This window comes from Humulus lupulus, chromosome 5, assembly GCF_963169125.1.
Source record: "Humulus lupulus chromosome 5, drHumLupu1.1, whole genome shotgun sequence".
NCBI lineage: Eukaryota > Viridiplantae > Streptophyta > Magnoliopsida > Rosales > Cannabaceae > Humulus > Humulus lupulus.
In genome coordinates, this window is record NC_084797.1 from 55,631,903 (window position 1) to 55,644,105 (window position 12,203).

The 12,203-nt window shown below is 33.6% G+C and overlaps 1 protein-coding gene across 2 annotated transcripts; it reads left to right on the forward strand.

Moving 5' to 3' along the window:
- The first annotated feature begins 662 nt into the window (after window positions 1-662).
- Window positions 663-8,190, forward strand: LOC133834838 (protein CYCLOPS-like). Of its 2 annotated transcripts, XM_062264594.1 has the most exons (11): window positions 670-1,498; window positions 3,055-3,110; window positions 4,021-4,161; window positions 4,774-4,822; window positions 4,901-4,953; window positions 5,289-5,977; window positions 6,304-6,347; window positions 6,472-6,517; window positions 6,730-6,778; window positions 7,492-7,620; window positions 7,862-8,190. In XM_062264594.1, exons 1-11 carry the CDS (start codon window positions 1,313-1,315, stop codon window positions 7,983-7,985), a joined length of 1,566 nt encoding a protein of 521 aa, XP_062120578.1. In that variant the 5' UTR covers window positions 670-1,312; the 3' UTR covers window positions 7,986-8,190. The 2 variants fall into 2 exon arrangements, with proteins under 2 accessions (XP_062120579.1, XP_062120578.1); XM_062264595.1 differs by lacking the exons at window positions 7,492-7,620; window positions 7,862-8,190 and having other exon boundaries at window positions 663-1,498; window positions 6,472-6,521; window positions 6,730-6,767.
- The last annotated feature ends 4,013 nt before the right edge of the window (window positions 8,191-12,203 follow it).

A 12,203-nucleotide genomic window follows, 5' to 3' on the forward strand; every position in this document is an offset into this window, starting at 1 on the left:
TGTGGTGTAATTGTTACGGGGAGATAAACTATGACACTATGCCTACCGCTGTTATGAGTGACACCACTGAGTGGAGTGCTTAGCTTACTGTTGTGGTTTTGTACCTTCTTAGTTCCTTTTAATGAATTTTAGACGTTTCATAAAAAAAATGTATTAGACATCTTAAGGTTAAGGTGACAAGGCCGTTAAGGTGTGGTATGCGGCATGTGCTACAGCATGTCAAAATTCCAAACAAATATTCTTCACATACTGTAAATGGGTACTTGAGTTCACACCGAATAGCCGCCCAATCTGTGATAACGCCATTTCAACGGCTACATTATTATAAATGGAAACAGGAAGAGTCAGTCACAGGATGTCCCTTTCATGGCTTCCATCATCACTTTGCTGTGATTTAGGTACTACCTCAACCTCACCAAATTTTTATTACAACATTATACAAAAAGACAATAATAAAAGCTCCAATTTAATTGAAATTTTTCTCCACAGTCAATTCTTTTAGGACCTTAAAATTTAGCTTCAATAGTTACTTTTGACCCAATATATTTACGTTCTTTCATCAGAAAGAAAAAGACAATTTTATGGCACGACGAATCTTAAGAGAACCGAACAATCATAGATTCCGCGAAGTTATATTTTAATTATATTGACCACAGCCACCATATGTTTGTAATAATGTTACAATTAAAAAATACGCGACGTCTAAATTTTGTACATATGTTTCTTTATACGATTTTTTGGTTCAAGTTTGCTTCTGTCCAAATGGTTGTTTGGTTCAGAAACGGTTTGGGTTAAAGTGAACTGAATTGAGAAAGTCATATCCTTGGTTGGTTTTTGATTGAGAGAAGAATTATTATCTTTTTCTTACTAGGAGGAATGTTTTGTTGATTCTCGGGTTTGAGATTTTCTTGACACTTTGATTGAGAGTTTGGGATTGTTGTGTGTTTGTTCTTGAGTTGAATTTCTATTTTTCTTGTTCATTAGAGATTTGGGTCTATGTTGATGGTTCCATGGTCTTCCAAGTTAATTAGTCTGCGAAGCTGAGTGTTTTTAAAGGGTTGTTGAATCATGTATGGCTTCGTGAAGATTCTTTTCGTGTGATAAATTTAGCTGGGTTTCCCTTTTTTTTTCTTTTTCTTTTTCAAGTGTTCTTTTAATTTGTTGTGTCTTGGAAAGTTCTTATGGTCAAATGGTGGAACCAAGGGAGCACAGTGAGTAATTATCTTGTAAAAGCGAGAAGGTAGTTAGCAGAAAGGAAGCTCCTTCCAGTTTCCTGCCTTTCTTTAGATCAGGGAATAAGAGTGTCTTGGAAATGGAAGGAAGGGAGCTTTCAGACTTATATAGGAACTCCAGTGAGGAGTTATTTCTGAGATCTTATATGGAGAGTTCAGTGGGACCTTCTGTTCCATCCATTGATGTTCTGGGGTTTAGGAATCTATCTCAAAACTTTCGGACGGACAGTGAGGAGCTTTTCAAAAGCTGGCTAACTAATGGAGAGGCAAGCATCTGTTTTGTCCTTGTTGATTGACTTTAATTATCAATTTACAATTGGATGTTCTTAAAGAAAGATTTTCATTTTTTTTCAGTGCTCATTATCAAAATCTTGTGCTTTCCGTATAAGGAACAAGAAATAAATTATTTCATTAATCTTATCCGTTTTCTGTCTCTCTCTCTCTCACTCTGGTAGATTATGAGAGAACTACAAAGTTATGAAGTTATGCTATTGGTAGGTAGCTAACATATTATCAAATGCAACTTACTATATCATGATAAGTATGGTAAGTATGAGCCTGATTATGATATAATTCTTCTGATACAGGGATATTGTTGTTTGCATAAATTGTTAATTCATAACATAGTTGATGCTCAAAGATTCTCTTTGAGTACATAAAAAAAATGTTCAGTTTCTCTTGTTAGTTTATGTTTTAACTATTTTTTTTCCCACTCCTTTCCATTTTAAATTTTTAGAAGACTAGAAAATTTACTCTGATTTAAAACTTAAGACAAAAGTTAAATGTAGGCTTAAGTGCTTCCTTACATCTTCTGTCTGGCACGAAGATGGAAATATGGACGTTAGAGCATAATTTTGAAATGTTTCTTATTGGAGTGGCATGGTAGTCCTTTTAAATTAAGGTTCGAGTGAAATTTTACTTAAAAAATGTAAAAGTAAGAGCATAAGTCTAGGTGGCTTCAATTGGTGCACACAACATTTATTAATGCTATGTAACCAAGTTAGACCGATCAGATCATAAGCAATGTATGCAGCAAAGCAGTCAATCTAATTTTGCTTAAAAAAAAATGTGGTTTGCATAATTGATCATACAATTTGACTATTACCCCATAAGCACCAGGCAGAATTATCTATCAATGTGGATGTGGCTCTATCAAGGGGACTTTGTGTTAGGCCCTTGGTATGTTTCACCTATGCTAGGAGAGGTAAGAGGCCAAGTGTCCACGGGTAGTTTGGTCAGTAAGGCTTTTTGTATGGAGAGGGTAATTTTGTAATTGTTGAGTTAGTTATGGTAAGGGATGTAGAGGTCGTGGGGGTGGGAGAATGAGCTATGCATGAATTAGGTGATATTCACCGCATCTAGGAGAGCCAAGGTCTCTCGAACACCAGTGGGACTTGTTAACTTTTTTTTATTTTTTTAATAATAGCTCAATTTCTCTGGTTTTTCTCTCATCTGTTGTACTGTTTTCAGATTATTTTGCTACTGTAAGTTGTTCCCAGGTACTCAGGGCACATCATTTTGATTCTGTGTTTCTTCATTTAGTTATAACTAGTGACGAGAAAAGGGCATGAGTTTTGTGATGGCTCTATACTATAACTTAACTACTTCTAATAAATATTTAATACAAAATACATTTACTTGTGGCCTTAAGTGGCGTATATTCCCTTCAACTCGCCCAGAATATATTCTGTCTGAAAACTCATTTACTTCTAATAAATAATTAATACATATACTTGTGCCCTTGAGTGACTGGTATAGTCAGTTCGAATTTTAATTTTCTAGATTATTTTTTATCTGCTTCCTAATATTTATCTATTTCCAGAATAATTCCTTCAACACGTCCGGTATAGCACATCGTACTCGGCAAGGATCGCGAAGGTGAGCAAGTCAAGTTATTTTAGCCTTTAGTGGCTAGCTTTTTGCCATAATTTGATCATTTTATTTCTTATGTTGATAGGATTTTATTTATCTTGTATGTTAGTGTGTTTTCTTTTAATTATTATAAAATGTAATAAATAAATGGTAGATGATGACGATTTTCTGTGAACTTGCTTGCATTGTACAACAGTGATAATAATAATAATAATAGTAGTAGTAGTAGTAAATCTTCAATTTAATTAAAGGATGAGAATTAAACATCAGGCATCAATAATGTTTTGAAGCTATTTGGTCGATTTAGAAAACAACTAGTTACCTTTAGTTGATTGGCATCCCATAATGTTTTGGATTTTCCAGTGGAAGACAAGAAACCTTGAAGTGATTTTCTTCCTTCCTTAAATATTGTGTTGCGCTTGTATGAGTGTGATGTGGCTCAAAGGTCTGCATTTTATCTCCCATTGTGGCCACTAGCTTATTCTTAAATCCCATTTTAGACGAGAACTCATATTCAAGTGGTAGGAAGGACGAAACAGTGCCTTTACAAACAAAACTCAATGTCCAAAATGATGAGCAAAAAGATAAATAAAATTAAGCAATTGAGTGTAAAATCAATCATGGAGGGAAAAAAAATCGACTTAACCCATTACTTTTGATCATCTGGTGTGTGATTATAACAAGTTGCTTACTAGATTCTGATGCTGAATAATGTTTTGTGTGCCTATCAGATGTCCTAATTCCCAGTACATGATCTTCATGACACAATGAAAAACATTTAACAATTATGTACATAAAATTCTGCAGAAAGCTTGTTCACTATACTCTTTTACATAATAATTTAGCAATTAATTTAATTTTTTCATTCAATGTTTTTCTGAATTGCCAAGCTTTCTTAATTTAAATACATGTGCAGGATATCTACTGAAATATCTAATTTGATTGGTCAGCAACATGTTGGTATACTCCAAAAGAAAAGAAGCAATGACATTATATATCCTCAAAATAACGCCTCAGCTGATGATATTTCTGGCAGTGTCAATCATCACTCAATCAGGTTTTTATTACTCCCATTAAATCTCATGTAAGAGCATCTCCAATGAAGTACTAAATCTTTAATGCATTGCTAAAATATAGCACACTCCAAGAAAAACTACTCCAATAGTGTACTAAAAGTTGTGCCAAATTTGGCACAAAGGATAACATATGCCAAATTTGGCACAAAAGATCGCATGATCCAAATTTGGATTAGCAATATTTAATAACTTTTTTTATTTACTATTTTGCCATGAGTTATTATTTTTGGTATCCAATTTATTATTGACATTAATTGCAGACTTTTGGATGATAAAAAAATGAAAAAGAAAATTATTATTTTTTTATATTTTCATTAAATATTAAATGATTATAATTGAAGATTCATTTTTACATCAATTTGCATCTATATGCATTGGAGTACAATTGTAAAAGTTGTGCCAAATATGTCATTTATTGATTTTTTGTGCTAAACTTAGCAATATATTTGCATCTTGCATTGGAGATAGTCTAATGTGTCTACACATGCACATACTTGTTCATTGCCTAAAACAGTTAATATGGTTCTTATTCCAATAGGCACTCTTATGGTTTTTGAGCTAGCTTGTTCTTATTTTATTTTTTATTTTTTCAGGAATGCAGCTGAAAAGGGATTACAGGCTAGTGAGTTATATCTGGCCAAGGTTTGTCTTATATTGAGAGGTTTGTCTAACTTTACTAAGAGCGCATTGTCTATTTTTTAACTGTTCAATTATGTGCAGGCTTGGTTTCATAGTTCTCAACCAATGACAAGAAGTCGATCCTCTGAATTGCGGTAATAGCATTTTGTTATCTGATAACTGTAGAAATTAACAGTAACAAGAATATTTTTATTACTAAAAATAGCTAGAAATTAACAAATACCATCATAGAACAGATTTGAATTTATCCAACGAAGAGTCGTGTCCTAGTCTCATGAAATTCTTTTGAAAGTATAAATTTAATTTTCCAATTAATAGTCTTTGCAGGTGGTTAATTGATACTCTAAAACTTGCACATACTATTCTCTATGAGATTTTTTTCATCCTATTATTCATAGTTTTATTCTGTTTCCACTTGAATTTACTAGTTGCATTGAATATCATTCTGTTACTTTTCTGTTTCCTGCAGGAGGAAGTATGCTGCAATGCAAAGTTCACAATCAGCAGTCGGTCTGCTACACCATGCTTCTGCACATGGTATCAGCACAATGAATGAAGATTATGCATATCTGAATGGATTCAATGGCTCCTCAGCGTGTGAGATACCCAACCAAATGGATACATTTATGTCTCCATCTAATTCTTCCTCCTCTACATTTAACAACCCACCAGTGGGTGAAATTGATAAAGTGTCTTCTGTCGTAAATATGCTTAAGGGAACATTAGAACGCAAGAAGCTCAACAATCATATTGGAAAAGAAATTCTTGAAGATAATAGCTGTAATGGGATTTTTCCCGCTCGAGAAGTCGCCATCAATGTGAACTTCAGTCAAGGACAAAGTAACCAGATTAATGAGAAGCCCTTTACTTTTCATGATGTATCCCCTAACCAAGTTAAGGATTTTGGAGTTGTACAAATAAATGATGGATCAATGAATCTTGATATGGAAGGTTTTGTAAATTCGACAAATCCGATTCAATCAAGCAGAGGTTCCCAAGAACCTTCTCAAAGTGAATCTTCTGCAGCTGCACCAGTAGTTTCATCTGGCTTCGATGCATGTGATGGTCCCAGTAACTCTGGACAAGCTATTAGTGTTTCTGAGACCTCAAGGAAACAATCTAGAAATAGAAGTTCAGAAAATGGTTCTAGAGCTAAAGGTATGTAACTGATACAGTAACACTGTACTTATCCATCATGGTCTTGATGAATAGCTCTTTTATAAAGAGATATGTTGAAGGCTTAAAGAAGTACTTCACGAAACAATCTCAGAAAATCAAGGGGCTTCTATAGCAGGGAGGCAGATAATAACTAAATTTGTTTTTGGCCCAAACATATTTTCTTGTGCATGGTTCAAATATTTCATTTGACATTGAAATTATTTCAGATGTCTGGAAACAGATACTTCTCTTCCATTTCATTGAATTTTTAAGACTAAAGTTAGGAATTTTTTATGGAACGAAAGTGTCTTCTTGTGGAAATGCAGATATCAGAGAACGGATTATTGGTAATTTGAAAGATGATCGAAAGGTACACCTTTTCTAGGATAAGTGATAAGTGAATCCAGTATTTAAATTACTTGAAAAATACTCTGTGAAGGTTCAAACATTTTACCCACTTTTAGTATTCATTCTTTTCTGGATATCTTTTGCAGAGGGGAAGCCTACATCGACATGGATCTGTGACATCTGCTATTTCAGGCAAGTAAGCATGATGGTGGTTTCCATGTTCTAACTCTGTTTAGTACTGTCATAAATGAATTACAAAACCTTATGTACTTGACTTCATGTATTTTCTTTTTTAGTTTAAATAACCTCTGTTTGGGGAACTCATAAATTTGTTGAATTTAGTGTTGGATTATTGTTGTTGTTGTATATTCTTAACATTACTGCGATCATTCTTACTCTTGTAGTTGACAAGGAGGACACAACCAAGAAGCGTAGGGTGGAGCGATCACGAAAGTAAGTTAACATTTCTCATATATTGGGAAGATTATGTTTGCAACAGAGTAACCTTATTCTGAATTTCACAATCTTTTTATTTTCTCCTGAGAACATATATAATTTGAATACATGCCCATTTTGTATTAAGTCTAGATTTTCCTGATATTGTCACATTAGAACCACTTTTAAAAGTAGAAACTCTCTCTCTCTCAATTATTTCTAATATTTAAAACTAAATTGTTTTATGTTTCAGATCTTGAGAGATCAAGTACTCAATGAAATTTTGATTCTTCACTTTGAGTCAAGCTAAAAATAACATAATAACGGGTCTACTTATTTTTTTCCTATTTCACTTGCATGTTAAATTATAAGTTTTTTTGATACCTTCTGCTTATGAGTGGTACAGTTGAAAGGATATTTTATAGCACTACCTCCAAATTTGCTCAAGTATTGTTAAGCTATTTTCTTAAGTTATTTTTATATGAGAAGCTTCTTAGAAAGTACCAACTTAGGGCTACCCCAATAGAAAAAAATTATCAGTTACTTGGTTTTGGTCACTCTATTTTGAAAGTTCATTTTATCTTTAGATAACATATTAATTCTGCTGAAAATAAAATTTGAAAAATTAATCATCTGCCCATTTCTAGGAAAAGTGAAATGAAAAAGAAAAATGTTTTGTGGAAATGCCATATCATGCTTATTGACATTAACTTTGTTGTTGATGTTTATAGAATGGCAGAAGCAAAAGAAAGAATTTTAAGTCCCGTTGTTCCATCCGATATCCAATCCATTCTAAAGCGGTGTGAAAATCTTGAGAAGGAAGTGCGATCACTAAAGCTCAACTTGTCCTTCATGAACAGGTATATGAGGTCTACTTTCTCTTAACTATGGTCTTTTATACTGGGATAAACAATAAATAAAGACCAAAACTTACATCATCGTATCTAGCTATCATTTAATTGTTATATTTGTTTTGGTGTACAAATGGGAGTAACTCCTTTTAACATATATAATAATTGGCAGCTTTTGATGTTTATTAGCCTTATTTTTGTCTAAAGTACACTTTGGTTTTGTGTTAACTTACTGTTATATTTGTTTCAGGAAGGATTCTGAGCAGACCAAGCAGATCGAGGAGCTTCAACAACAGAACGAGGATTTACTAGATGAAAAAGAATGCCTTATAGAAGAGATTAAGAGGATCATGTCGGAAACTGACAAAATATGAAACGTTTGGTTAGGGTATAGGGAAAATGCAATCTTTGTTAAAGATGGGTTATGTTAATCCTTCTGAATAGTAAACCAACATTGATTTGCTAATCAAATTAAATGTGTCAAGGAGCTGGTATATAATTGTTTAGTTTTATTATATGCTATATTCTATGTTAATGTTATTTATATTTGAGAAGATTTATAATTTCTTTATCTATCAACACATGTTCAATTGTGGCTTCAAATCGACAAATATCAAAACTATAGAAGTTTAACTTATATAATAAATTCATTGGTAATTTAAATGTTGCGAAAGTAAGATTCAATATAAGTTTATAGTTCATAGTTTTCTCCATGCCAGCATATAAGAGTCCAGGCTATGGCATGAGTGCATGGTTTTATCAGGAACATTGGGATATTGTTGGTCCAATTAGTACCAAAAACTATACTAGACTATTTGAATGAATCTGTGGCCCTGTGGACCATTCAGTCCACGATAGTCACTTAGATTCCAAAAGTGAAAAATCTGTTGCTATCAGTGATTTTCGACCAATCAGCATTTGCAATGTTCTTTGTAAATTTATCTCTAAGGTTTTAATTAACAAACTAAAATATTTTTTCTGATCTATTGATTAGTGCTCAAAAATATCATTTTATTAGTTTTAAAATTTGAAATTAATTAAGATTTCATAAATATTTTTATGGATTTATTGTAATATATTTTATTTTTGAAAACATTAATCTTAATTTAATTTGTATTTAATTTTCAGAAAATAACATGTATTTTAACACAAGGAAAAAGAAAGAATGAAGAATAGAAACTAATGACATTTTTAAAAGACATTTGTGGAGCAACTTAGGCCCAAAACCAAGCCCAAACAGTCGAGGCCCAAGCCTTCAGCAAGTCCCCACGTTGCCACATGGTAGCTTCCCATTCGCCAGCCCAGCCAAGCTACCACTCCCTGATTGAGACACTCCATGCACGACACGTGGCCATGCGCAACAGTCCCACCGCCTGACGCGCGCCTACCAATTGCTGCCACGCCTGCTTGCGGAGCCAACCAGGGTGCGCCACGTCGCCCAGCTGTCCCCCATGCCCCAACACCACCTCTGCCGAGCCAACTAGCACACGATATGTGTCAAACATGTCTCCCTCATAACTGCAGCATGTCTCCCACTTCCATCAGTTTTTGTAGTCATTTTCCCACTCTTTTGTATATGATTTTATACATTTTGGCTCATATTTTCACTATAAATAGAGAGCCAAATGTATGCAAAAAAAATATGAGATTGTGGAATTAAGAGTACAGAGTAAAGTTAGAGAGAAATACACTTATTTCTTCTTTCTTCCATTTCTGTTATACTTTTTTAGTAGAAACAATGCATATTTTATGCTAAATTCTCTTATCGAAAGGTTAGAGTGAAGTTCATGTTTCACATTATATTTTTAATATATTGATTCTTTTTTGTTATTCATTTCAATATATTTGTTACAATCAAATTTATTTTATTCTAAGTTTATTGGTGTATTTTACACAAGTCTAGTCATGCTCTTCTTATGTAATTTGGACTCTTGATTTAATTTATGATATTTGTTATATTATATATTTTTTACTCCATTCTGTCATTGATATTTTATCGCTCTAAGGTATATAATATGATAGGTTTTTAAAATTAGAAGTTAGTATAATTTAAGTAAGAACATATTTTAAGGTGAGATTTATTATATATATTTTCCAACTATAATTAATGGTGTAGAATTATAGTTGAGTAGAATGAATCAATTTTACTAAAATATATATTGTTTGTATGAATGAAACTTGTGACTTCCATATTTTCCTTTTGATTCTAATTCTTCAATTTTGTTTATTTAGTGTTTTAAAATTATACTTTTTCAAAGTTACATTATTTATATGTTTCTTATCTCTAATTTACTTTTTTTTTTTTTTTGTATTTTACCTCTCCGTGGATACGACATAGCCTGATTACTATTGCGACTGCTTAGGATTTTATTGGACGATATCAATTTTTGGCGTCGTTGCCGGGAGGTAATTTTACAACTAATCTCTCACCTTTAATTTAATTAATCACACAATAAAATTTAACCTAAGGTCCATTCATGGAATAATAAAATTCCCCAATTCGGTAAAATTAAGCATTTAACACCAAAATGCCCTAAAATTTCTATTTTCTCTTAGGTTTCTATTTTTTACCAAACTTTAATTTTTATGAATATATTTTATGCCCAAAATATATTTTCCATAGTTTTTCATTTTATTTTTCAAGATTTTTACCCGATTAGGGTTTTTGTGTCGGTCCAAGATCGAAAGTCTTATCTTGACTTTTAAACACAAAATTCATAATTTGGCTAGCAATAACTCATGGAAATAATTTCCAAACAAATATAATATTATTTAAAATAATGTTCTTAACTCGCGGAAAATAATTTCAACCCGAGTCGTTTCAAGGTACTCGAAACACAGGACGTTACAATACCTACAATTTATAGAGGTTTCGTTCTCAAAAATTAAAAAAAATGAGGATACAGCTCCCTCATCTTGTCTTCTGTTTCCCAGGTTGCCTCTTCAATGCAATGGTTACACCACTGCACCTTTACAAATGGCACCATCTTGTTCCTCAACACTTTTTCCTTTCGGTCTAGAATCATGACTGGCTTCTACTCATAGACGAGTTGAGGATCAATACTCAGCTGCTCATAGCTGAGTACATGTGAGGGATCGCACATGTATTTTCTCAACAAGGATACATGAAACACGTCATGCACCTTAGACAGGGCGGGCGGAAGAGCTAAATGATAAGCTACTTCCCTGATCCTCTCTATGATTTAGAATGGTCCAATGTACCTTGGGCTAAGCTTTCCTGCATCAGTCGGCATATTTGTTTTGTCGATCAACCAAAGTTTGCAAGCGTTGCCTTATCTGTCGGATGTCCTCAGTAATTTGATCCACCTCATTCGATCCAAGAAACTTTCTTTCACCGGTCTCGTGCCAATGAATTGATGATCGACATTTCCTTCCATACAAAGCCTCATACGGAGCCATCTTGATGGAATCATGATAGTTATTATTGTAAGAGAACTCTATAAGTGGAAGCTTCTCATTCCATGACCCTTGAAAGTCGAGCACGGATGCTCTTAGCATATCTTTTGGGGTCTAAATTGTTTGTTGGCTTTGACCGTCTGTTTGTAGGTGGAAAAAAGTGCTGAATTTCAGTTTAGTACCCAACATCGTTTGAATTCTACCCCAGAATGCCAAGGTGAAACATCCATCGCAATCTGATACGATGGAGTTGGGTACACCATGCAGTCTCATTATTTCTGCAATGTAAATTGTAATGCCCCGAAATCCCTAATGCGGTTTAATGGCTGGATTAGTAGGCCGGGAGGGTCATAACTGTTTAATTATACCATTAAATGAATATATGCATGTTTATGTGAATTATATTATAATATGATGTTATATGCATGCATGTGGGTCCACATTTGAATACTATGATGTTTTGATAATTTTGCCCGTTAAGGGCATATTTGTGAATTTGGGTGCATATTGTGATTTGTGAATGAGATCCCATTATTATGGAGATATATTCGAGCTATTCGGCATGAGACGGTCTTATATTATGAATTAGCAGTTTTGTCATAACGGGGGCTCTTTTATTGGGATATTGAATTATAAGAATGTTATTTGATGATTAATTGGGAGTTATTGAGATCAGGAGGAAATTCTGGGAGTTTTGACTATAATGCCCCCGGGGGTGTTTTTGGGAACCCGAGCACTAGGTTTTATTTGAGTTTACTTAAGCTTGAAGTAGCTTGTCAGATAGAACGTACGTTAGAAAACCTCTCGTTCTTTCCCGTTGGTTTGTTTTACAGTTTGAAGCGTTTTCAAGGAAATCTCAAGTTCTGGGAGTCAGAATGAAGCGAGGATCGAGGCATAGCGATCCTAGGAAAGATTAGAAGCTTCTTGATCAAAGGATTTGATGAGAAACAACCCAATCAAAGGTAATCTAAGTTTTAAGTTTTGAGTTTTTGGAGTTTCTAAGCTTAGAATTCGCTTTTGTAAATCGTTGAGTTTTTGGTTCGATTGAACCTCGGGATTTGATGGTTTTGGATCATTGGGAAGCTTGGGAACTTTGATTTGATGATTTGGAAGTGTTTAGGCATGTTTTTGGAGGGTTTATGAAAAACGTGTTTGGGGATGGGTCTGGGTTGGGG

Bases quoted from the DNA above. Each gene is read 5' to 3' on its own strand.
- LOC133834838 (XM_062264594.1), top strand. From the start codon at position 1,313: ATGGAAGGAAGGGAGCTTTCAGACTTATATAGGAACTCCAGTGAGGAG. The intron at 4,162-4,773 runs GTTTTTATTACT...TTATTTTTTCAG, and splicing joins GTCAATCATCACTCAATCAG to GAATGCAGCTGAAAAGGGAT. The intron at 5,978-6,303 runs GTATGTAACTGA...GTGGAAATGCAG, and splicing joins AAATGGTTCTAGAGCTAAAG to ATATCAGAGAACGGATTATT.